Source organism: Kryptolebias marmoratus, unplaced genomic scaffold (genome assembly GCF_001649575.2).
Source record: "Kryptolebias marmoratus isolate JLee-2015 unplaced genomic scaffold, ASM164957v2 Scaffold50, whole genome shotgun sequence".
Taxonomy (NCBI): domain Eukaryota; kingdom Metazoa; phylum Chordata; class Actinopteri; order Cyprinodontiformes; family Rivulidae; genus Kryptolebias; species Kryptolebias marmoratus.
This window is the reverse complement of record NW_023665784.1, coordinates 2,837-28,410: the sequence shown is the minus strand read 5'-3', so window position 1 is coordinate 28,410 and position 25,574 is coordinate 2,837. Positions and strand designations below refer to the sequence as shown.

General features: G+C 40.7%; 1 protein-coding gene across 1 annotated transcript in view; it reads left to right on the top strand.

Annotated features, from left to right (window-relative positions):
• snrka (SNF related kinase a) overlaps positions 1–25,568 on the top strand; it is a 46,192-nt gene extending 20,624 nt beyond the window's left edge. The window contains exons 4-8 of the mRNA XM_037974429.1: positions 3,142–3,354; positions 11,791–11,925; positions 13,551–13,752; positions 22,871–22,962; positions 23,207–25,568. Coding sequence (XP_037830357.1) covers positions 3,142–3,354; positions 11,791–11,925; positions 13,551–13,752; positions 22,871–22,962; positions 23,207–24,323 — 1,759 coding nt within the window. The 3' untranslated portion in view covers positions 24,324–25,568. The remainder of the gene's footprint in view (positions 1–3,141; positions 3,355–11,790; positions 11,926–13,550; positions 13,753–22,870; positions 22,963–23,206) is intronic.
• The last annotated feature ends 6 nt before the right edge of the window (positions 25,569–25,574 follow it).

Below are 25,574 nucleotides of genomic sequence, written 5' to 3'. Positions count from 1 at the left end.
TTATTTATCACTTATATAAACTGAATGTCTGCAAAGTGACAACACTAATACATTCGTCGTAGCCTACGTTATGAAATATTTACATGAATCATTGATACAATTATGATAGAGACGATAGAAGAAAATATATCACGATAGACACTTTCTATCATCCCCACGATATGTATCGTTAGATTGCCCAGCACTATTGTGATTTCATTTAAATAGGAATACTAGCATGTTTTAGCTCATTTATTAGTTCATTTATAAGTTTCATTTAACATGTACAGACACTATCTTGGTAAGGTCACTCTTAAAAAAAACAACTATATTTGAAGAGTTTTATTTGTTCAAAAAAAATCTTGTACTATTCAGTAGTTACATATGGGCTGAGTACAAGCATAGATGTATTAAAGCTGAACAGAAGAGTTTTGAAGCCAACATCAGTTGAAAGAAAATCCTAAAATATGCTTGTTGTAAAATAAAAAAATGAATAAATCGTATATATATATATTTTTACTGAACATTGAAGAAGCCACTCAGGTGTTTTTGGCTTTTTCTGTGACCCCCCTGATGTGTGACGTCCACAGAGCTGCTGAGGTTCACAGCATTCAGTAATTCATCAGTGAGTGGATGAACTGATGAAATGAGTAGTTTAGTTCACTGGTATTAATTGTTCAAACCGACCAGAAAATACCAGTGGAGTTTCATTTTTTGGCTTCCTGAAAGATAAAAACCTTTCGCAGATTTGGATCCATAAGCTCCAATGTGGGATTTACTATCAGAACTCTGGTTTGGATCACTTCAAAGAGAAGCACAGCTCTGACCCTTGTTAATGCAGTGGACTGACTTCACGCCAAAAAAACAGGACCTTTTGCCAGCAGCAGTCCTAACTGTTTTTAATTTTAAAAGAAAGGCAAAAGGAGGAGGACATCTCCACAGAGAAGGAGATGAGAAACTGGAATTTGTACTTTAAACGTGATGTTGTGAATGTGCTCTGTCCTTTATGTATGAACTTCTTACAGGCCGACAGCCTGAGATCAGTTTGTGATTCAGAGCATTTTGTTTTTGATTAAAAAAATAAAAACAATCATTGTGTGATTAAACAAGTGTCATAGTCTGAACCTGCTGTTGATTAGTTTACTCTGGTGTGAGAGTTCATAACGCTACTCTCAAGTGCGCTTACATTGTGTACAAGTTAGCATCCAATTAGCGTGAGGATAGCACATTTAGCAGAAGTCATACAGGGACTTAAAACATCTAGCAGCATGCATTTTTAAAGTCTAAGTTAGTCATTTTTAAGCTTCTCTTATGAACATATCCTCTTTCACACCCAGTGATCTTTATAGAGGAAATGTGTTGGCACTCATACAATTTTTCTGTGCTTGAGAGTATATTTTTGAGTGTTTTAAGTCACTGTCAACTCAAAAGCTCTGGAAAAAACATAACCTTATCACCTTTTCGAGTTCATATGTTTGAAAATTTATTTTTCATTTATATGCTCCTTTTAGGTTCCAGTTTTAGAAAATTTCACATCTCATTTCATTCATATGCAGATGACACTCAGATCTATTTTCAGTTAAAGCACATTTATTCTTTCTCACTGCAACCACTGCTTGATTGCCTCGCTGAGGTAAAAACTGGAATGGCCCTATTTTTTTTTAACTTCAATGAAGATAAAACTGAAGTTATTATTTTTGGTCCAAGTGGAAATCATAGTTGTTCTTCTCCACTAGATCTAGGTAGCTCAGAGTGATGTGCAGAATCTCATGTTAAAGATTTGGATTGGTCCTTGATTCAAATTTTAACTTTGAGAAACAGATTAGCCCTGAAGTAAAAAGATCCCTTTTTAAACTGAGACTTTTATCTAAGGTGAAACCATTCCTATATTTAATGACTTAGAAAAGGTGATTCGTGCTTTCATTAGCTCCCAACTGGATCATTGTAACTCTTTGTATGTTGGTGTCAGCCAGGCCGGCCTCTCACGACTACAGCTGGTTCAGAACGCTGCAGCTCGTCTCTTAACACGAACAAAAAAGTGTGAACATATCTCCCCAGTGCTTGCTTCCCTTCACTGGCTCCCCGTTCGTTTTAGAATTGATTTTAAAGTTTTATTGTTAACCTTTAATGACCTGAATGGTCTGACCTCCTGCAGCCTTATGTCTTATGCCCTCTAGATCCCTCATATCTAATATCATTTTTGTTTTGTTGTCCTGAGGTCCACAGAGGTGATCGGGCCTTTTCAGTGGTAGCTCCATAACTGTGGAACCAGCTGCCCCTCAGATCAGACAGGCTTCAACTCTTGGTGTTTTTAAGTCTCTTCTTAAAACTCATCTGTACTCACTGGCTTTTAATACATTATAAAAACAGAGGAAAGAGCTGTTTTTATGTTGTTTTTTATTTTTGTCCTCTGTGTTTTTTATTTATTTTTTTAAGTTAAGTAAATACTTGACTTACTTTACTTACTTTTTAAAATTGTTATTTGTAATTTGTTGTTTTTGCGTGCAGCACTTTGGCCAACCAGTTGTTTTTAAATGTGATATATAAATAGATTTGATTTGATTTGATACAACAAGTAATTCAAATGTAAAGTTAAAAATAAATAGCTTCAGCAGCTCAAAGTAAGAATCCAGTCTCATCGTCTCTATTTCTTCCTCAGCTTTGCCTTCAAATCTTGCTGCATTTATTGTACTTTAAGGAGAAGCCACAACTTTCTTTTGTGATTGCCTTTTTGCTTTGCTATAAACTGCAAATTCTGATCAGAAGATACATATTTCATTTAACCTAAGAAAAATTATTGCTCTTCTTAACCTTTGTCTTGTTTTAGCCCATTTAAAAAACTTGACTTATCATAATTGGAACTTTATTTTTCTAGTCAGGAAATGTAATTCTAATGTTATTGCTTTAAAGTTACAGTAGCTAGTGTTATCAAAGTTAAACATTTGAATATGACAGTGAAGCCCAGGGTACAAAGAGCTGAAATTACAAATCAAAACCTTCAATAAGTCAAGACTTTATTCTTTGGTTAATTCAATACTGGCTGTTAGTTTGTGTACATATATAAAATACAAATATTAATTTTCCTTGTGTTTCTCCTCAACCCCCCCCAAAACCCCCCACACACCGTCTTCCTTTCTGCTTCTACCTTGCTTCTTCCTTAAGCCTGATAGACCTGATGCTTCAGAGGAACCCAAAGCGTCGAGCTTCTTTAGAGGAGATTGAGAGCCACACTTGGCTACAGGGGGTCGATCCATCGCCTGCCACCAAGTACAGTACCCCTCTCATCTCCCACAAGCATTTGTCTGAAGAGGAGCACAACAGCATCATCCAGCGCATGGTGCTGGGAGACATTGCTGACCGAGAGGCTATAGTGGAGTAAGTTTGTCTTATATTCATTTTAGGTAATCCACATCTTGTCAATTAAATGTGAGCTACAAAGCATTCTTGTGATCGGATGTCAATTACCCACTCTGTATGCAGATACACACACAGAGGGCTGTCAGTGAGCTACAAACAGGACATCAGCAGGTCTGCTGAGGTTTCTGTACAAATAACAGCACATTCAGATATCTGAACTATTTTATTTTTGTGGCATTACCACATTTTAGAGCCATTTGAGTGGCTTTTGTGGAGTAATCTCTTGAAAAGTTACAACCGTAAAACAGTGCTTTGACAGGTTTTACACAGCTTAATCATGAATATAAATAACATCAACACCATCTTTGATTAGATGAATATAATGCACCATAAATCTGCTCAGACTGTTGTCCTGTGATTGACACTGTGCATTATTACTTACAGTGACCACAGTGGTTCTAACCAGCTCTAAAAACAATCAGAACATACTAAAGATAAACTCATCACATTGTTTCCTGGTAATTCCTTCTGAATAATAAAATCCAAACAAAACTGTAATTTACTCGTATTAAGAAGGATTATGAAAACCTGTTCTAAAAACAGCAAATAATATTGTCTTTAAAGAAAGTCAGGCTCCGATTTATATTGGGGTTCCTATGGAGTCTTTAAAAGTATGGAAGGATGTAGAATCTGGTTGTAGTATTTTCCATGTCTAGTTAAGTATAGAAAAATGAGAACTATTGTGTGTTCATATTCTATTCCCAAAAATGACGAGTCAAGGCCACCCTCCCTCACCTTCTGCCAGTTGGAGCCCATAAATAGTCTCTCTGTCTGAATTCTGTTGTCACCCAACAAACACAGAAACATGTGCACCTCCTCATAGTGCCACAGTGTTGGTTTACCTATGTCCATTTTATTGTATATATTATATATATATTCCACGGGGTCATGTATGAAGGTAGGTATGTTTCAAAACATCCACACTTGTATTTTGGATGCAAAGATCTGTGCATTACGATGTAAGAAGTTGTACAGCTAAATATTTACTTGTTACAAATAGTCACATACATGTAATATCAATTTGAACTTGTGAGTAAAATTGTCATCTGCGAAAAAAATTTCACACAAACAAGCTCTGAATGTAAAGTTGTAAAAAAATAAAATGACATTTGCATTTACATGTGTCAATTTTCCCACTACTACTGCTGGTCAGTGAACACAACTTCTCAAATCTGTTGCTACGCACGCTCAACTCTCATTTTGCACTTGTGACTTTTGAAACATTTCTTGTGTTTGTTTGTATCACAACTCAGTTGTGTTTGTAGAAGCAAGAGCAGAGGAGGGATACTTTGTCTCCAGTTTTCATTAATAAAGCATGTTAACTTGCTAGTTGCATTGTAACTGCAGCTAGCTCATTGTGACCATGATGGGTTTAAACGGGTCCATTTCAGTCTGTCTTATTCAGCGTTTTAAAATATCCATTACAGCTTAAATTTATAAAGTTAATCATTTTCTCATTTTTGTTGTGTAATTCCAGTTACTGAACCATCCCAACTAGAAAATATTTTGCCTTTGTTCTGCAAGATTCAGATCCTTTATCCTTTATCTTTACAGTCATGAGCGTTTGACTCTCCAGTCTACATGTGTTCTGTAGAAGGCTTACGACCATGGTATTCTGTGGGGGGTGCTGCGGGGCTATGGGGTGCCTGGGTTGCTTTTGAGGGCTCTCCGGTCCCTGTATAACCAAAGCAGGAGCTGTGTCCGCATTCTTGACACAAAGTCAAGCTCATTCTTGGTGCAGGTTGGACTCTACCAGGGTTGTCCCTTGTTTTCAATCCGGTTTGTGGTGTTCATGGACAGGCATGGAGAGAAGTGCATCTGGTTTGGGAACGCCAGGGTCTTGTCTCTGCTTTTTACAAATGATGTGGTTCTGTTGGGGTCTTCAGGCCATGACCTTCAGCGTGCACTGGGGTGGTTCACAGCCAAATGTGAAGAAGCTGGGATGAGAGCCAGCTCTTCTAAGTCCGAGGCCATTGTTGTCAACCAGTAATGTGTGGAATGCTCACTCTGGATCAGGAATGAGTCTCTGCCTTATGTGAAGGACTTCAAGTATTTAGGAGTCTTGTTCACAAGTGATGGTAGGACGCAGCTGGAGATGGATCGGCGGATCTGAGCCTTGTTCTCAGTAATGACCGAAAGAATGAGACCCCAAATACAAGTGGCTAAAATGAGCTTCCTTCTTCGGGTGGCTGGTCTCAGCCTTAGAGATAAGGTGAGGAGCTCCGTCATCCGGGACGAGCTTGGAGTAGAGCCGCTGGGGAAAGGGGTTTCTGGGTTTCGCTCCTGGACTTGTTGCCTCAGCAACCTGACCACGGATAAGCGGTAAAAATGGATGGATAATATATAAATATATTTTAAAGTAAATGACAAAAACAAATGCTGCAGTTGCATGGCAGGGTTTCCCCCAGTGTATTATAATCCTGCTAGGCTAAGCTCCACTTGTTTATTGTGAAATACCAAATTTTTTATACACATTTTTTTTTTTCACCCACATGCCAAAACCGCTACTTTTCTCTACCTCTTACATACAACATGTCAAGGAGAAAGGGTCAAAAGATGTTGGACTCTTTTTTTTTTTTTTTTTTTTCTTCTTTTTTTTAAGTCAGCGAAGTATGAAGCGCCAAAGCAGACAAAAGCTCTACGTACTGACCCGCCTGCGACACCCAATGAGCTGCGTGCGATAGCGAATCACCCCTGTGCGAGACCCAACGACTAGCGCGCGCAAACGTACGACCCGCGTGTGAGACCAAATGACCTGTGCAATATAAGTGCACATAAGGCGCACCAGATTATAAGGCGCACTGCCGATTTTTGAGAAAATTGAAGGCTTTTAGGTGCGCCTTATAGACCGGAAAAAATGGTAATAGTTAGGGTTAGGTAAAAGTGTCCGTGTTGGAGCTTTTATTAACCAAACTACACTCACAGACCACTTTTAGGTCCACCTATTCAGTTGCTTGTTTACATAAATGCCTTTATGAATGTAGACATGGTGAAATATCCAGTGAGGAGCAATTGTGTGGATGAAAATACCTTATTAATGTAAAAGGGGAGAATGGGCAGACTGGTTTGAGATGACAGAAAGGCAACAGTAGCTCAAATTCCCACTTGTTACAAACAAGGTCTACAGAATACCATCTCTGAACATACAACATGTCCAACCTTGAAGCAGATGGGCTACAGCAGCAGAAGACCACACCTCTTGTCAACTAAGAACAGGAAACCAACGCTACAATTCAAAAACACCTAAATTGGACACTAAGACATTGAAAAAAACACTTTCTAGTCTGATGAGTCTCAGCTTACTGAGCTCCAGTGTCCCCTACAGTCATAAGATCTTAATCCAGTTTCAAGGCTTTAACATCTGCATCAGATACACAATTTAGAAGATAACATTTTTTTGTAACTGGACACTAAATTTTTAGGTGAGTAAAAGTATTGAAACAGATGAACTTAAAATAGATTAAGGTGAATTAAACTTAATATCTATTTGTAAATTGTTTGCAGCAATAACCACATCAAGCCCGTGAGCCACTGACATCACCAAACTGTTACATTCTTCATTTGTGATGTGTTTCCAGCCTTTCAGTCCTGCCTCTTTCAGTTGTTGTTTGTTTGGACGTTGACTTGGTCAGTGTAGAATAGGGTTACAACTTTTTAACTTTTTTTCTCAAATTTAATTTCCTGCATCATATTTTGATGAACTTTTATGATTGTAATACTAAAATGCATTTTTTTCACTGATTCCTTAAAAAAAGTTCACCCATGGGACTTTATGAAATTTTACAATGGAGCATAATGGGATGCGGACAATTTTTTTTACAGCAAATTAGCATCAGCCAGTTCTTCATCACCAAAAGGCTTTTAAACACTCAAAGAAGTTAATCCAAGGGTACTCAAGAGTTTCAGTTTCATTTTCAGTCCAAATAGACACACTGCAGCATGAGAAGTGGAGTTTGCATTTTGACGGCAAGCACTTGGATGGGTACTCGTACCAAGCAGTGGTCCTCAAGAATGCATCACATGAAATTAAACTAGCAGCTCTTCAGCTTCCTGATGGTAACGCTGCAACCATTGTTGAAGGACTTCAAGGTGTCTTAGATGAATTCCATCTTTGAGGAGCAATTTCCATGATGATTGCTGATACAACAAGTGTGAATACAGGACAGAAGACTGGTGTGATTGTGAGGTTGCAGAAATAATTTGAAAAGAAAAGATATACCAAACCACAATTCATCAGCTGTCAACATCATGTCTTAGACAGAATTTTACGCATTGTAATGGATCATGAATTGGGTGGTGTTACAAAGTCACCAAACACTGAATACTTTTTTGTGCAAGATGTCATCAGCAAGTATGATGACCTCCAGAAAGCTTTCAAGAATGAAAATCATGCAATTGTAGAAACAGCTGGGTGGCGGGATGATATGAAATTTCTGCACCACTTGACTAATGCTTTTGGATACTTCCATGAGAACAAACGCCTACCACTCATCAAATTTCAAAAGATTCCTAACATCAGTAATGCCAGGTGGCATTCACAGGCAATACTAGCCCTCCTGGCATTCTTCCTCCCGCCACACAAAAGAAAGCGGTTGGAAGCTGTTTGTCAGTTCATTTCCTATGACTGGGCTGATCACTGGTTCAGTGACCAGATATACAGAGCAGAAAATTACGCAGAGCTACCAAACAAAACAGCCCTGAAATGTTAGAAAAAACATTGGAAGCGTGAGCCCTCATGTTTGGCCATAAGCAGGAGCAATCAATGCTGTGAATGTGCCATCAAGATCATGCAGGAATTGCATGCCAACTGCAACAATAAGGACAACTTGCCATTGAGATTCATTCTTTCCAACAACTGCTGCTGAATGTCTTCACTTTTCACTGAGTCTACTCACTGTGTTTAAATACCTCATTAAGTGCATTTTTCAGAATAAAGTTACTGATATACAAGCTTGTGTTAGTTTACTAGAGTCTGCTTTTAAATGACAGGATTTCTGGAAATCCAAGAAAAATTTGGTTCAGTGAGAAAATTTCATATGCATCCATGGGTGAAGTTTTTTTGTCCAGTACCAAAAAGAAGTTGATTTTCATCATTTTCTAGCAAAAGTTCATCACTTTATGATGCAGGACACAGAGGTTGTAAAAAAGTTGTAACCCTAGTGTAGAACCTTCCACTTCTTGCTCTTGATGAACTTCTTTGTTGTTTTAGCTGTGTGCTTTGGATCATTATCTTGCTGCATGATGAAGGACATCCTAATCAGTTTGCCAATTTAAATAAGGATGCAACCAGACAAATTGTTCTTTAGCCTTTTTATTACATTGGTAAAGATTCATCTTTGTCTCAGATGTTTTGAGGCTTGTTTCTGTTTTTGATAAATTCCAGTCTGGCCTTCCTGTTCGTCTTTCTAATGAGTGGTTTGCATCTTTGATGCAGCCTTTGTACTTCTGCCGATGAAGACTTGTGCAAACAGTAGATTGTAATCCCTTCTCTCCTGCCCTCTGGAGGTTGTTGCTGATGACACTAACAGTTGTTTTAAGATTTTCTTCAAATCTTTTACAATGTTTCTGTTCACAACTGCTGATGTTTTCTTTGCTTCTTCCACTAGATGTCTGGTACTGAGTACACCCACCAGTGGTTTCTTTCTTCTTTGGTACAAGCTAAATGGTTGGACTGACTGTGGCCAATGTTTATACAATAACTGATAGATTTTCCCTTGTCTCTCAGCTTTTTAATTTTTTGTTTTTCACCCATAGACAGTTCTCTGGTTTTCATGTTGTTCCCACCTCTATACACTATAAATGCGGTCTGCAGAGGTAAAACCCAAATCTGAAACTGAGAGGAGACAATCAGATCTGTTTGTTGTTTTCATAATCCCAAAGGGAAATTAAATGTTGTTGTAGCTCACAATCCTGGTTTAGTTAAAGAGTTGTTATAGATGCTGATGGCAGTGGGCAGGAAGGGTCTCTTGTAGCGGTCTGTCCCGATGTGTCCTCTGTCCTGGTGTCCTCAAAGAGTCCCACCAGGTGAGCCTTGCTGGCCTCCTGCGGGGCCATGATGGCTGACCTCTGGAAGCTCAGGTCGGTCTTGAAGTCCTGGGAGATCTCCCGGACCTGACGCTGGAAGAGCAGCTACCAGATGAGCAGCTCGGTGGACTTCTGGTAGAGGTGGATCTCCCTGAGAGCCATGGTACCAGGCCTGTTGCTGTGAGGTGTCTTCATTCCGCCGGCGCTCTTGCAGGCGGCTCTGGTGGCGAGCTGCTTCCTGGGAGCTTTACCTCCGGTGGATTTACGGGCGGTCTACATGGTTCTGGCTATTACTGGACTTCAGGGGTTCTTCACGTTTAACAATTGTTGTCATGGTTATTTATAATTAAAGTTAATGTATATTTATTAATATGCATTAACACAAAATTTGATAGGTGCAAAAATATGGGCACCTCAACAGAAAAGTGACATTAATATTTAGTAGATCCTCCTTTTGCCAAAATAACAGCCTCTAGTCGCTTCCTGTAGCTTTTAACGAGTTCCTGGATCCTGGATGAAGTTATTTTTGACCATTCTTCTTTGCTAAACAATTCCAGTTCAGTTAAGTTTGATGGTCGCCAAGCATGGACAGCCTGCTTCAAATCGTCCCACAGATGTTCAATGATATTCAGGTCTGGGGATTGGGATGGCCTTTCCAGAACATTGTAATTGTTCCTCTACATAAATGCCTGAGTAGATTTGGAGCAGTGTTTTGGATCATTGTCTTGCTGAAATATCCATCCCCGGCATAACTTTAACTTCGTAACTGATTCTTGAACATTATTCTCAAGAATTTGCTGATATTGAGTGGAATCCATGCGACCCTCAACTTTAACAAGATTCCCAGTGCCGGCATTGGCCACGCAGCCCCAAAGCATGGTGGAACCTCCACCAAATTTTACAGTGGGTAGCAAGTGTTTTTCTTGGAATGCTGCCATGCATAACGCCTTTTTTATGACCAAACAACTCAATCTTTGTTTCACACAGGACCTTATTCCAAAATGAAGCTGGCTTGTCCAAATGTGCTTTTGCATACCTCAAGCGACTGTTTGTGGCGTGCTTGCAGAAAAGGCTTCTGTCACATCTCTCTCCCGTATAGCTTGTCCTTCTGCAAAGTGCGCTGAATTGTTGAACGATGCACAGTGACACCATCTGCAGCAAGATGATGCTGCAGGTCTTTGGAGGTGGTCTGTAGGTTGCCCTTGACTGTTCTTACCATTCTTCTTCTCTGCCTCTCTGATATTTTTCTTGGCCTGCCACTTCTGGGCTTAACAAGAACTGTTCCCATGGTCTTCCATTTCCTCACAGTGGAAACTGACGGGTTAAATCTCTGAGTCGTTTTGTATCCTTCCCCTAAACAACTATGTTGAACAATCTTTGTTTTCAGATCATTTGAGAGCTGTTTTGAGGTGCCCATGATGCCACTCTTCAGAGGAGATTTAAATAGAAGAACAACTTGCTATTGGCCTCTTTAAATACCTTTTCTCATGATTGGATACACCTGGCTATGAAGTTCAAAGCTTAATGAGCTTACCAAACCAATTATGTGTTTCACTAAGTCAGTGAAAAGTAGTTAAGGGTATTCAAATCAGTAAAATGATATGGGTGCCCACATTCTTGCAACTGTCAAATTTTGTTTTAATGCATATTGCACATTTTCTGTTAGTCAAATAAACCTCATTTCAATACTGAAATATTACTACTGTGTCCATCAGTTATTAGATATATCAAACTGAAATAGCTGATCCAAACACCCAAATATTAAGAAATAAAAAAATTAAGATTAATAGGGGTGCCCAAACCTTTTCATATGACTGTAAAAGCACACAGGTCACTGTCAGGTAATTTGTTTGTTTCTCTTTGCAGAATCCCTCATTAATCATATTTTGTTGTTCAGAAAGCTTGTTTCTTTGTGCAGGAACCATTTGTATCCAAAGTATATTGAGCCGCAGTCATTGTTGCATTGTTTGATGCTTTTTGTGCTGACACTGTCACCGTGAAATGCAGTTGTGGACATTTGCTAAACTAAATATTGTGCTCGGAGAAAGGTAAACTAAAACTTGATAACTGCATAAATAGTATGACACAACCTGCTAGACAGATAATTCCTTTACTGCTTTTTGTTAGCATTTCTTTTTTTCCATATGAGTAAAATCATGTAGAAATAAGAACTGTGACTTTATTACTAATAATATCACCCAGTATTTTTAGGTTTTGACTATCACCTGTGTAGACATGAACCACTTTTGTGTTGTGAAACCCCGATCTGTTACTTTGGTCAAAATTTCCACCCGGTTACATCCCCCTCAGATGTTCTACAGAGTACTTTACATTTGTACACAGGCCATAATGTTATATGTTTTGTTGCAGAGCCCTGGAGACCAACAAATACAACCACATAACAGCCACATACTACTTGTTAGCAGAGAGGATTCTGAGGGAGAAGCAGGAGAAGGAGGTCCAGACCCGCTCATCCAGCCCCAGTAACATAAAGGCCCACTTCAGGTAACATCTTCACCTTTACTATCACAGCCTTGTTTTGTAATTAAACAGCAAAGTCTCCCATGCATGTGCAGATATCAAGACTCTTTAGTAACAAAACATCACAGCTTGTTGAAATAAAGATTGTGTGTCAAAAAGGGAGAACCCAGAAGAGAGTAATTGACCCATCTTGCTCCAGTGCCTCTCTCTGCAGCTTGTCTGGCTCTACTTTACAGAGCTCAGTATTTAAGACTGGGTTAGATCTCCAAAGGCTTCATTTCCATTTCTGGGTTAATTGAGCTTCCACCTGCTGGGCTCAGGGCACCTGGAGAAGAGGAAATACTCTGAACTATACAAATACTCTTTGCTCAGCCTTTGTTTCTGAATGATCATAATTTTCCATCAATTTTCCTGATAATCCCAACAATATTCTTTGTTCTCATTGACATTAGGGATGGAAGTCAGTATCCAGTCAATAATTTTACATTAGTAAACTAAGAAGACATCTTAGTTTATATCACTTAGTTGTCCAAGTATTTTCTCTTCGCTGTAACCGGGAACAATGCTGGCAGGGAAGCAGAGGAAGAGAGAAGACGCAGTACAACAGCAGTGCTCGCAAAAGACTGGCACGGTTCCCTAGATTTTGCTCTTTACTTTATAAAGGGTTCTTTAAATAGAAAAGATTTTGAATTTGTTTAAAACTTCTGTTTACCAATAGAATGATGCACAGTACCTTGAAAAAGTATTCATACTCTTGAACCTTTCCACATTTTCCAACATTACAAATTCAAAGTATTTTCAAATATTTTAAGATAGATCTACACAAAGTAGCTCATTATTGTGAAGTGGAAGAAAATTATACATGGTTAAATTTATTTTTTCTTTTTGCAAATAGTCTGAAAACTGTGGCATGCATTTGTATTTAGTCGATACCTGTAACTAAAATCTAGCTCAACCAACTGCCTTCAGAAGTCACCTAATTTTTAAAAACAGTTCACCTCTTCCCTTTTAAAATATTATGACTATTTATGATTGGCCTGAAATACAAGCAAGCTAGGTTGTGTTTTCTCTGTATTTCTTCAAGCATCACCCACATCAGTACGTCTACACTGTCAGGATTCTGTAACATACACATTGTGACTGGGCCATTACAGACCTGAGATCTTTTCAAGCACTCTAAAAATTCTGTTAGTTTTCTTTTTTGCACTCTCTTGTCATTTGTTTGTCAGGTGTTTTTTTTATATGATGCTACCGAAACAATGTTTTGTAGGATTTCGTCTCACTGTTAGTTCTACCTGCTAATAGTCATTTAACCCCTATATTTTTATTCAAAATATAAATACTGTATTTACACAATAACTGCTGCTGCAGGTTCTTTGAGCTGCATTTATTACTGTCCTACAAATTAAAACTAGTCTGTTCACTCAAGCTGTCATGTACAGTAACACATAAATTAGTGGTTGTGTTTTAACTCTTTCAAATATTGTACTGAAAAAAATTACCTCAGAAATCTCTTTGCAGTGATAACTTTTTTTTGTGCAATGATTCGAAAGACCAAATTCTTTCAGCCTTAATACACCTAAGAGTTTATAAATAACAATTTTCCAATGTCAGAAAAAAGCTGAGTTGTCTCTGTCTTTTCCCTATAGGCAGTCGTGGCCTACCAGAATGGACATGCACCAGGACATAGAGGACACTTTGGCATCTTCGTCCATCTCTCATTGTGGGGGTCCCCAGTCTCCTGCTCGCAGCGCAGAGAACCTGCTCAACGGACATCGCTCAAAAGGCATGATGGAACTGGGCCGACGGGAAGAGAGTTCAGCGATGGACTCCGTGGGACCCTCAGCACAGGTTTTCATCTCATTTAGCAGTACTTATTGGAATATGTAATTGTACTGAGGGAACAGACCAGATTATTACTTTTCCCCACTGAGAGAACAACCCTTCGTCAAAGTTATTGACCAGCCATAACAGTATCAGCATTAAAAAAACTTTCGTCCTCTGGTTTGCCATGCAAACAGGATACATGTAGCAACAAACTGCTCCGGTAAAACTCAACCTTTTAACTAATTTCACCGCACAGGGAGCTACTTTTATGCCGCCCGCCGGTGCAATAACAACATCTTTATTAGTGTTTTGAACATTTTTTACCTACTGGTCATGGCTTGTAACAGCGCGAAAGAAGAAGAAGGAGGACGCTAGCTTAACGATTGTTTCAGCAGCACTGGGAAGATCTGATATCTAAGTTCAAATCTTCAGCCAACATGTTTAGCTCCAAGCTAGACCAGGTACGACAGGCCCTGGAGGAACAGGCAGAGCGAGTCTCCTCCTTAGAGCTCGCAACAGAGGATCTGAGCCAGCGACTCATCCGCTGCTCTCCTTGAAGACAATGTCAAGTTAAACGACAAAGTCACAGCAGGTGACAGAACATCCACATCCTAGGTCTACCTAAAGACACTAAAAGTGGGCACCCCACTCATTTCTTCTCCAACCTTGATTTAGGAAAGAGGTGCTCCAGACTCCACCAGCGCTTGATACAGCGCACCGTTCCCTCGCAGCTAAACAACCCGCAGGACGTCCACCTCAGCTGGTGATCATTTGCCTGCATTGGTACCTGACCAAAGACCTCATCATCCGGGAAGCCAGGAGGAGAGGGAGGCTCAACTACCGAGGCACGTCTCTTCGTATTGTGAGGACTACAGCCCAGACGTCCTCAGCCAGCATGCTGAATACATGGTCATCATGATGGAGCTTTACAGGCGGGGCTTGAAGCTGGCTCTTCTCTTCCTAGCCCAGCTCCACATAACGCAGCCCAGCAGTGCCAAAAAGTTTTTCGGCTGGGTGGAGGAGGCTCAACAATACATCAAGAGGCTCCCAAAATCATTGGAGGACCCACAAACGAACAACGTCTCTACTTAAACAGTGGCATTACCTAAACTTAATTATCTATTTAATATGATCCCCATACAGCCCACAGCAGTTTTTTTTACTACTCTGGACACAATTATTACAACATTTTATTGGAAAAATGAAAAACCTAGAATAAAATTAACAACAGTGCAACAGTTAAAACTCCAAGGTGGCTTGGAAGCACCAAATTTCTATCATTACTATTTAGCTAATCAGTTACAATACCTTATCAGATGGATACATCCAACCTACCACTCTCATCCTTGGCTAGTCATCGAACAATTTGGCTGTAAAGATATATTAATAGAAGACTTACCATTTATTAGTAACACAAGTAGACATCACAATTGTTTTAAAAACCCAGCAAATGCAGCAACTCTGACAGCCTGGTGGAAAATCAATAAAATAAAAAAAGTTCTATATTTTCACCTACAACCCAAATGCCCATATGGAATAATCCATATTTCACTGTAAATAAATTACCTCTGTCTGGAATTAAATGAAAGGAAAAAAGCATCACACATCTTCATCACATTTTTGATGATCTTAACTTCCTAACATTTTGCAGCAAGTCATTGATAAATATAAAACTGATAGGAAACGGTTTCCTCAATATAATCAATTAAAACTAGCCATCAAATCAAAAATAGACATCAATAACTTTTACCTAAGACAACAATCTCTACTTGGTAGCATTAATAAAATCGCAAAGTTTCTAAAAACACACTCAAAGTTATATAAACTAATATCCTCAACTAAGGATACACCTCAACTTCCGGTCACTAAATGGGAAAAAGATCTTACCATTCATACAGATAACCAGTTTTGGAATGTCTGCCATAATATTTTTAGTATGTCCAATAATACCAAGATACAATTGATACAATATAAAATAATCCATAGAACATACCTCACACAGCATAGGATGCACATCATGGGACTTATAGAGTCAGACATTTGTACACATTGTGCACTCAATATAACTGATGACTGCCTCCATGCATTTTGGTTTTGTCTGCCAATACAAAACCTTTGGAAAGGAATAATCACCAAATTGTCTCAAATCTCTGGCCACAACATCCCACTATCCCCCTCTGTGTGCTTACTTGGTAATCTAGATGAACTGAACATAAACTCCAAACAGATCCAAATCCCACTGCTTGTGGCCAAGAAAACGATACTGCTTAACTGGAAAAACAGAAAAAAAGTAGTATTTCACAATGGCTAGATTTACTTACACAACAAATATCAATGGAGCAACCAGGGTTTCCTCCAGCGTTTTATAAGCTTGGCGGGTCGCCAGGCTTTGGTGAGCCTGCCCCCAGGCTAAGCTCCGCTTGTTTATTATAAATACGTCATTTTTTATACACGTTTTTTTTTTCACCTGCTCTCCCAAAACCACTACCTTTGTCTACCTCACCACGCGAGGGTGCGCGCCAACAGTGACACAATCGCGCTGTCCCCGCCCCTGCACGAAGGTCCTGCGTGACTCTAATGAGCCCTGAGGCTGAGCCTCCTTCAGCTACCTGGAGTTAGCATGTTGTCAGAGCCACAGGAATAAACATGGAACGAGCGGGTTTAACCAAAAATGGTTAGTTGAGCTGAAATTCAGCAGCTGGCTTTACAAGACTGAATATGGTAAGAATGTTTTGTGAACTGATGCCACAGTGGAGGCAAGGACCTGGGGAGAAGAAGGAAATGAATGAGTTAAATAATAGGACTCATAATGTTTAATTTTTATTCTTTATTTCGTATTTATTCTGGCGCACTAGGACTAAGACTAAGACTAGACACTAAGACTAGAAAAAATATTTCATATTAGGAAACAACTGCCAAGATTAAAAGGAAAGTATATCCTAATTCATATATTATTAAGTTTTATCATTGTTGTGGCACTAATTGATTGTTCTGTTGTTTTTTTTTTTGTTGTTGTTTTTGTGTTTTACTTGTTTGTTTGTTTAATGTATATCTATATGTTTGCTCTTTTTTGAATAAATAAGGAAAAAAATAAATTAAAAGGATCAGAACAGACAATAAAATAAGCAAAAAATTGAAAAAAACAAAACAAAAAAAAACAGTGGCACTATATGCAAGGTAAAAAGACACATGGAAGGAGAGCTTGCTCTGGAGACAGACATAGTTGCTTTTCCTTCTCGATGCTCAGTTGTACACTGGTCGTAATCTGTTATCGTATTACTGAAAGAACTGATTCCTGACATCATATTGGACTTTATGAATGGAAAGGTACCTCCATAAATACCTTTTTGTTTGTGGCTTAACAGTATAACACCTGCTCTATGCAAACTGGAGCCCCCTTTCATGTTACTTTTTGTACTTACATTAAGTTCTGTTCTAACATTCCTATTTTCCTACTGTGGTCATGGTGGCCTTTAAAGTTTGTCTCAGAGATTAATAACACTGTGAAGGGTTTACACTTCCCCACTAGGAGCAGTAACTAGCACTAGTTTGCTATAGGTTGTTCTGCTTTTTCTGATACCAAGGTTGCTATTAGGTACAGGAAGATTAAAACTCTAAGAATGTTAAGTTTGATGGGCTTGATGCCATCTTTTCTTTTTGGCAGCCATTTTTGGTGGTGGGGGTCCTGGGGATGGGCTAAAGTCACTGCCAGTCCCACACAGTCACTTAATTTTCTCTTCATCTCTTTTGTTTTAATCTCTACCTGCCACACTGATATGTCATACCTATCAAAGTAAGGGAGCACACATGCTCTATTTCTGAAATTGAGTCAGCATTTAAACTTCGTAAGTTAGAATGGCAAAGGTTTAAAGTTTAAACCATCCAGCAAAAAGAAGGAAGGTTTTCTCCCGTATTAAACAACTAAATATAGCTGTGGCGTTTCTGAGACTTGCATCAGGAGTTCTGACAGCAGGCGTCTCCTGACATGCTGGAGAGGACGACAATTTAATTCCCTTTTTCAAGTTAAAGCACGTGGGGTCTCCATACTGATCAGCCAGAATATTCCATTTGAGGCCCATAAAGTGGTAGCTGATAAACATGGCAGGTTCGTTATAGTGAGTAGGAAACTGTACAGCACTTTAGTCGCCCTGATGAATGTTTATGCTCCTAGTACAGATGATGTGCATTTCTTTAAACTATTTTTTTCTTTACCCGATCTTAATAAATACTCTCTGGTCCTAGGGGGGCCAGAGCTTTGGACCGCTCATCTGTTAAAAGTAATGTCATAAGCAAGTCTGCATCAGTCATCCAAACCTTTTTTATCTGAATATGGAGTGTGCGATGTGTGGCGTAGTTTAAACCCTGATAAGAGGGAGTACTCATATTTTTCACACGTACACAAAACTTATTCAAGAACTGACTACTTTATCATGGATACTAAATGCCTACAGCGGATCCGCTCCTGTGACCACCAGAGCACAGTTATTCCAGACTACGCCCCACTCACTCTGTCCATGTCTTTTCCTCACTTTTCCCCAACGGCTGAACAGTGGCGTTTCAACTCAACCCTGCTGTCGGATGAAAACTTCCTAAAGTTTATTCAAGATGAGATGCATTTCTTTTTGGTACTAACTCTTCCCAGGAGACTTCCGGCCTTGTAGTATGGGATGCCTTTTAAGGCCTACATCAGAGACCAGATTATTGCCTACACAGCAAAAAAAAAAAAAACAGTCCACTTGTGAACAGAATAACCTAATGCAACAAATCAAAGAGACTGATGTAAAATATGCTCATAATCAGTGTCTGGAACTTTTTAAAAGGTGTGTTGAACTTAAAACAAGGCTTGACTTACTGACAACACACTCAGCTGACAAATGACAAATCCAAATTCTATGTGTATGGTGACAAACCTGATAAATTATTAGTAACCCTACTCAATGGCTCTTGGGCAAGGCAAACTAATCCTAAAATTCAAAAACAAGTTGGCAATATAGTTACAGATCATGGAAAAATTAATGATGCATTTAGGGACTTCTATTAGGAGCTCCACAGCTCACAATCACAGACCAATTCTAACATGATTGATGATTTCCTAGCAAAACTTCAGATCCCCATAATTTCACCAGAACTTAAAAACAGGTTAGACAAAGCCATCTCTCAGTCAGAAGTCTCCCTAGCAATAGCCTCAATCAATCAATCAATCAATCAAATTTTATTTGTATAGCACATTTCAGCAGCAAGGCATTTCAAGGTGCTTTACATAATTAAAAAACAAAATAAAAACAGCAAACTCAATGCAATCTGGCAAGTGCCGAGGTCCGGATGGTCTTCCCTCAGAATTTTTCAAACAATTTTCAGCCTTATTTTCTGTTCAGCTTAGTTCCACCCTTACCTTTAAAAAAGGATCCCTCCCTCAGTCATTTTACGAAGCCTGTGTCACACTCATTGCAAAAAAAGGAAAAGATCCAATGGAATGCGCCTCATACATACCTGAACACGGATGTCAAAATTTTGGCCAAAATTCTTGTCCATAGACTTGAAACCTTCCTACCATTAGTTATTTCAAAAGACCAAACAGGTTTCATTAAAGGTCGGCACTCATATTTTAATGTGAGAAGGCTGCTTAATATTGTTTATTCCGGTGCCACAGATTCGGCTGAGTGTGTTGTCTCTTGACGTGCAAAAAGCCTTTGATCGGGTTGAGTTCCATGACCATTTTGCAGTCCTTAGCAGATTTGGTTTTGGGGGAAAAGTCATTTTAGTGATTAAACTATTGTATCACCAGCCATCTTCTAGAGTTCGTACTAATCTCCAAACCTCAAAACCATTTAAACTACAAAGAGGCACCCGTCAGGGCTGTCCTCTTAGCCCCCTTCTTTTTGATTTGGCCATAGAACCCTTCACCATTGCACTACGTACCAGTAAGGCGATATCTGGCATTTGGAGAAATGACATGGAACATAAGGTGTCCCTGTATGCAGATGACCTTTTACTTTTTATCTCCAAGCCATCAACTTCACTTTCTTTTGGCCTCAATTTATTTAGCCAATTTGGTCAGCTCTCCGTGTATAAGCTGAACCTTACCAAAAGTGGGCTTGCCCTCCCCATTTCTGGTATTTTTACCATAACCTGAGTGACTGCCCTGACTGGGTGACTATGGAATTACACAGCAACAATAATATATCTATACCGGCTCTGTTCCCCACTTTCACTCTCCTCATCTAATCCTGTAGTGAAACATTCACTGAAAATATGGGGCCAGTTTATGAAATACTTTAAACTCCACAATTTTTCCCCTCTAAGCCCCATTACACTTAACCATTTCTTTAAACCATCAGTTCAGGATGGGGTGGTCCTGGAGTGACACAGGGGTGGTCTTACTCATTTTAAGGGCCTTTTCATAGGGAAGAAATTGGCATCATTTGAACAACTTAGTAATAAGTATGGTCTACCACAATCCAACTTTTTCAGATATTTACAAGCCAGAAATTTTATTCAGTCCCATCTTTCAGGCTCAGTTTCTCTGCCAGAGTCTACATTGTTGGAAATCATCCTATTATTGAACCCGTCCCATAAAGGACTGTTCTCATGGCTTTACAATCAAATGTTAAACATGACAGAGACCTCCTCACCCGAACTCAAAACTTTATAAGAGGAGGACTTGGGCACAACCATTCCAGATGAGATATAGGCCTCTATACTCAAATTTGTTAATAAAACATCTCTGTGTGTGCATCACTGTCTCATTCAGTTTAAAGTGGTACATAGAGCCCACTTTTCCAAAAGCAAACTGTCCCGTATCTATCGAGAACTCACCCCATGCTGTGACAAATGCAAAATTTCTGAGGCCACACTAATTCATATGTACTGGTCCTGTCCCAGTCTCGGTCAGTTCTGAACAGATGTTTTTCATACTCTGTCCAGGTTCGTCAGAGTTACAGTAACACCTAGCCCTCTCTTGGCTCTTTTTAACATCAGTGGTAAGGAGGTACCTTTACCAGCCTCTAAAAGACGGGTGTTGTCATTTTGTTCCCTATTAGCGAGGCGCGTGATTCTAACTAGATGGAGGGCCAGTGCTCCTCCAACTCACAAACAGTGGTTATATGACCTTATGTTGTGCTTGAGACTAGAAAAAATAATAAGATGTTCTCTCCAACACTCTACTGGGAAATTTAAAAAAACATGGGGCCCCTTTCTTGACGCATTTCAAAATATACAATGATACTTCAGGTGAAATAAAATGAGCCCTCCCTTGTCAGGGGTAAGAATGCAGTGTGCAGACCTAGGGCAGTAACCAGGGTAGGAGTGAATGAGATTATTTTGTAGGGATTATTTTATTGTATCCTTTTGTTTTGTTTTTGCTGTAAGACTTCTTTGTGCCCACATGTTCTTATTTGTATGCATAAAAGGAAAAAGCCTTAATAAAAAGACAGTGATTTAAAAAAAAAAACTTTGACTAATTGTCTCTGAAATGAGTGCTATATACACTGCTCCAAAAAATAAAAGGAACACTTAAACAACACAATATAACTCCAAGTAAATCAAACTTCTGTGAAATCAAACTGTCTACTTAGGAAGCAACACTGATTGGCAATCAATTTCACCTGCTGTTGTGCAAATGGAATAGACAACAGGTGGAAATTATTGGCAATTAGTAAGACACTCAATAAAGGAGTGGTTCTGCAGGTGGGGACCACGGACCACTTCTCAGTACCTATGCTTTCTGGCTGATGTTTTGGTCACTTTTGAATGTTGGTGGTGCTTTCACACTCGTGGTAGCATGAGACGGACTCTTTAACCCACACAAGTGGCTCAGGTAGTGCAGCTCATCCAGGATGGCACATCAATGCCAGCTGTGGCAAGAAGGTTTGCTGTGTCTGTCAGCGTAGTGTCCAGAGGCTGGAGGTGCTACTAGGAGACAGACCAGTACACCAGGAGATGTGGAGGAGGCCGTAGGAGGGCAACAACCCAGTAACAGGACCGCTACCTCCACTTTTGTGCAAGGAGGAACAGGAGGAGCACTGCCAAAGCCCTGCAAAATGACCTCCAGCAGGCCACAAATGTGCATCTGTCTGCACAAATTGTTAGAAACCGACTCCATGAGGATGGTATGAGGGCCCAACACCCACAGATGGGGGTTGTGCTCACAGCCCAACACCGTGCAGGACGCTTGGCATTTGCCAGAGAACACCAGGATTGGCAAATTCGCCACTGGCGCCCTGTGCTCTTCACAGATGAAAGCAGGTTCACACTGAGCACATGTGACAGACGTGACAGAGTCTGGAGATGCTGTGGAGAGCGATCTGCTGCCTGCAACATCCTTCAGCATGACCGGTTTGGCAGTGAGTCAGTAATGGTGTGGGCTGGCATTTCTTTGGAGGGCCACACAGCCCTCCATGTGCTCACCAGAGGTAGCATGACTGCCATTAGGTACTGAGATGAGATCCTCAGACCCCTTGTGAGACCATATGCTGGTGCGGTTGGCCCTGGGTTCCTCCTCATGCAATGCTAGACCTCATGTGGCTGGAGTGTGTCAGCATTTCCTGCAAGATGGAGGCATTGAAGCTATGGACTGGCCCGCTCGTTCCCCAGAACTGAATCCGATAGAGCACATCTGGGACATCATGTCTCGCTCCATCCACCAACGTCATGTTGCACCACAGACTGTCCAGGAGTTGGCGGATGCTTTAGTCCAGGTCTGGGAGGAGATCCTTCAGGAGACCACCCTCCACCTCATCAGGAGCATGCCCAGGCGTTGTAGGGAGGTCATACAGGCACGTGGAGGCCACACACAATTAAGGCTCTCAAAACAAATATCATTCAGACTCCGAATAAAAGGAAACACTAAGTTAATTATTCTTTCTGTGCGGCCTGGTACCAAATGACCCAAAGGCCCGGGGGTTGGGGACCTGTGACGTACAGGCATGGAAGTGAAGCAGGCTGATTGGTTAAATAGGTTTCTGTGCTGTGTTCTGAGCAGTTTCCATCACTGAGCTCTAACAGAACAGCTGTCACTATCTCACAGTTTGTTTGTGCATCATCAGATGGAAGGGAGAGTGTTGTGAATTTGACAGAAGGATGTTCTGGTTTCTTATTACACTGTAATGCATGTGGCTACTCTGTCCTGTGTTTGTCATCACAGGGAGCCTGTGCTGCTGCCTCTGTTTCTGGGACCAGCAGAGCCCCTAACCCCTCCACGTCAGCAGCAGCCAAGCAGAGAATCTGCCTATTCAGGTCTGACACCTTTGTCATTTAATGAATAGTACAGAGTACAGAAAATATTTTCTTATTCCAGATAATGATTTTACACTTTCCTGGATGTCCCAAATTCTGTGCTGGGACAAAAGATTTAAAGATTCACTGATAAACAAATATTCTGACTGCAAACAAATGAACAGCTGAGTCATTAATGATCACTTTTAGCTTGAATGAAATCCTGTGATCCCAGTTTGACTAAACTTTCCTTTCTGATTTTCAGGGTAGAGGAGGATGAAGAGGAGGAGGAAGAGCAGGACCTGTCTCCCCTTCCTACCCAAGTGATCTTGCGACGGAAGGCCCCCTCAATCACCAACCGCCTTACCTCCAGGAAGAGTGCCCCGGTACTCAACCAGATCTTTGAAGAGGAGGGGGAGTCAGACGATGATTTCGACATGGATGAGGGGCTGCCACCCAAACTCAGCCGACTCAAGATGAACATGGCTGGAAATGGAGGCAGCCTGAGCTCGGGGGCAGCCTCCCCGGGGCCCTCACACAAGCGCTACCACCGACGCAAGAGTCAAGGGAGGGGGTCATCGTGTTCCAGCTCTGAGACGAGTGACGATGACTCAGAGAGCCATCGGAGGCGGCTGGATAAAGACTCAGGCTTCAGCTACAGCTGGAACAGGAGGGACAGCAGTGAGGGGCCACCTGGCAGCGAGGGGGGGAATGGAGGGGGTAGCAGCTCAGGGCAAGGCAAACCCACCTCAGAGGGAGGGGGCTCCTCTGGCCCTGACAAGGGCAGTCCTCCTGGTGCAGGCGGTAATGGAGGAAGAGAAGGTGGTGGTAGTGGTGGAGGGGGAAGCGGGAGAGGAGGAGGACAAGACAGCCCCTCCAGTTGTTGTAACAACAGTAGCACCACAAAGCCCTCCCTGGGCTCTGTGTCCCAGCCGTCCCGCACGGCGAGTCGCAGCTCTGAGCTGGTGAAGGGTCTGAAGCTGATGAGCCTGTGCCTCAGCTCTCAGCTGCAGCAGCATCGCAGCGGCAGGGGGGGGCGTGGAGGGAAGTTCATTATAGACCCTCGCAGTGTGAAAATTCAGGAGAAATCATCTTGGAGGATGTGCATAAGCTCCAGTGGGAGCCTGGACTCCATCACTCTCCCCCCCACCACCACCACTGGCCTTCCTCGCACCCACCAACACAAAGCAGTGCCCCGCGTTCCCCCCGGCCTGAAGGCAGGCTCCCCCAGCAGGCATGTTCACAGCAACCTGAGCGCTCTGAAAAATGGCGTGTTGCAACTACCTCTGTGTGAGAAGAGCATCTCTGTGAACATCCAGGGGAGGTCCAGAGATGGTCTGCTCTGTACCTCAGCTCCAGCCAGCTGCTGCCAGGTCATCTGACCCCCCCAACACCCCCCCATCCGTGGTCTGCTGAGCTCACTCTTTGTTTTCTACTCTGCCCACGCCCTGTTGGTTTAAACATATGTTAGTAGTTTTTATTTGTTGCACTTTGAAGCTAATAATAAGGATTTATTTGTGAGTTGGAACTTGGAAGGTTTGGTTTATTGGAGTGCAGAGTCATCATTACCAAAGCCTTTAGAGTTGAATATTTTTGATGTTACATGGTTAACCCCCCACTCAGAACCATGTTCTCCTAAACTTCAGTGGGAACTTCCTTTGGAAGGAGTTTATATTTGAACCAAATAGTAGTTTTACATTAATATAAAAGTAATTTTCTGATAAATCTATGTTTGGACTTTGATGGAGAAAGTGACTGTACTTTAAAGTGTCTAATCATCTGCTGGATTCTCTGTTACAGAACAGGAGTTTCATTTGTCTCACAAACTAAAGTCTAAACAATGAAAAGCAAAACTGTTTGCTAAGTCAGCATAAAATGTATTTTTGTTGCTCTGTCTAAGCTTTGAAGAAAAAAATATTTAAAATAGTTTATTTGAATCCTGTAGAAGACATAAAGGTAAAAACAGATGAACATGACTGCAGGTTACTGTCCACGTCTTTTATTTCAGCTGATGAAGGCGTCCCTGTGCATCTGGCTTTAAAACAAAGTAAACCAGCCAAATTAAGAAAGTTCCAGTTAATGTGGTATCTCACTGGGCTGCAGTTGTTGGACACTTGTTGACAAAGAGCTTTCACAAGAGTGTCTCTAAAATGTCTCAAAACCTTTGCTGGGGTTCTCAGTTTCCTCACGTGAGGATTTTTGGTTTCACTTGGATTTTAAATATGTTCAAGAAGCTTTGTGACACATTTTTTCCCTCAAAATATTCTCAGTCTTAGGTGTTTGAAACCTTTAGTTTCTGCAATTTGAGACAGGAGCTCCATGTCCAGGCCTAACTAATTATGCTAATTATTACCAGGAGTTATTAAAAACTGGTCCAAATCTTAATCTCTGAAGTGTAAATCCTAACCATGGTGGAAGCTGCCAAGATGGGTACAAAGCAGGCTGAGGTAGGCATCAAAATAGTATTCACAGTCTAGAATACAAATTTACAAGCTGTGTGCATAAAAATTGGCCGTGATTTTCAAATATTGGTCACTCAAAATGTGGGCAGCAAAAACTCTGAATTTAGTCAGACTGTAGTGGAAACTTTGCTGGTCTCCAACATCAACATGTAAGGAAATGCTGGACCCCCC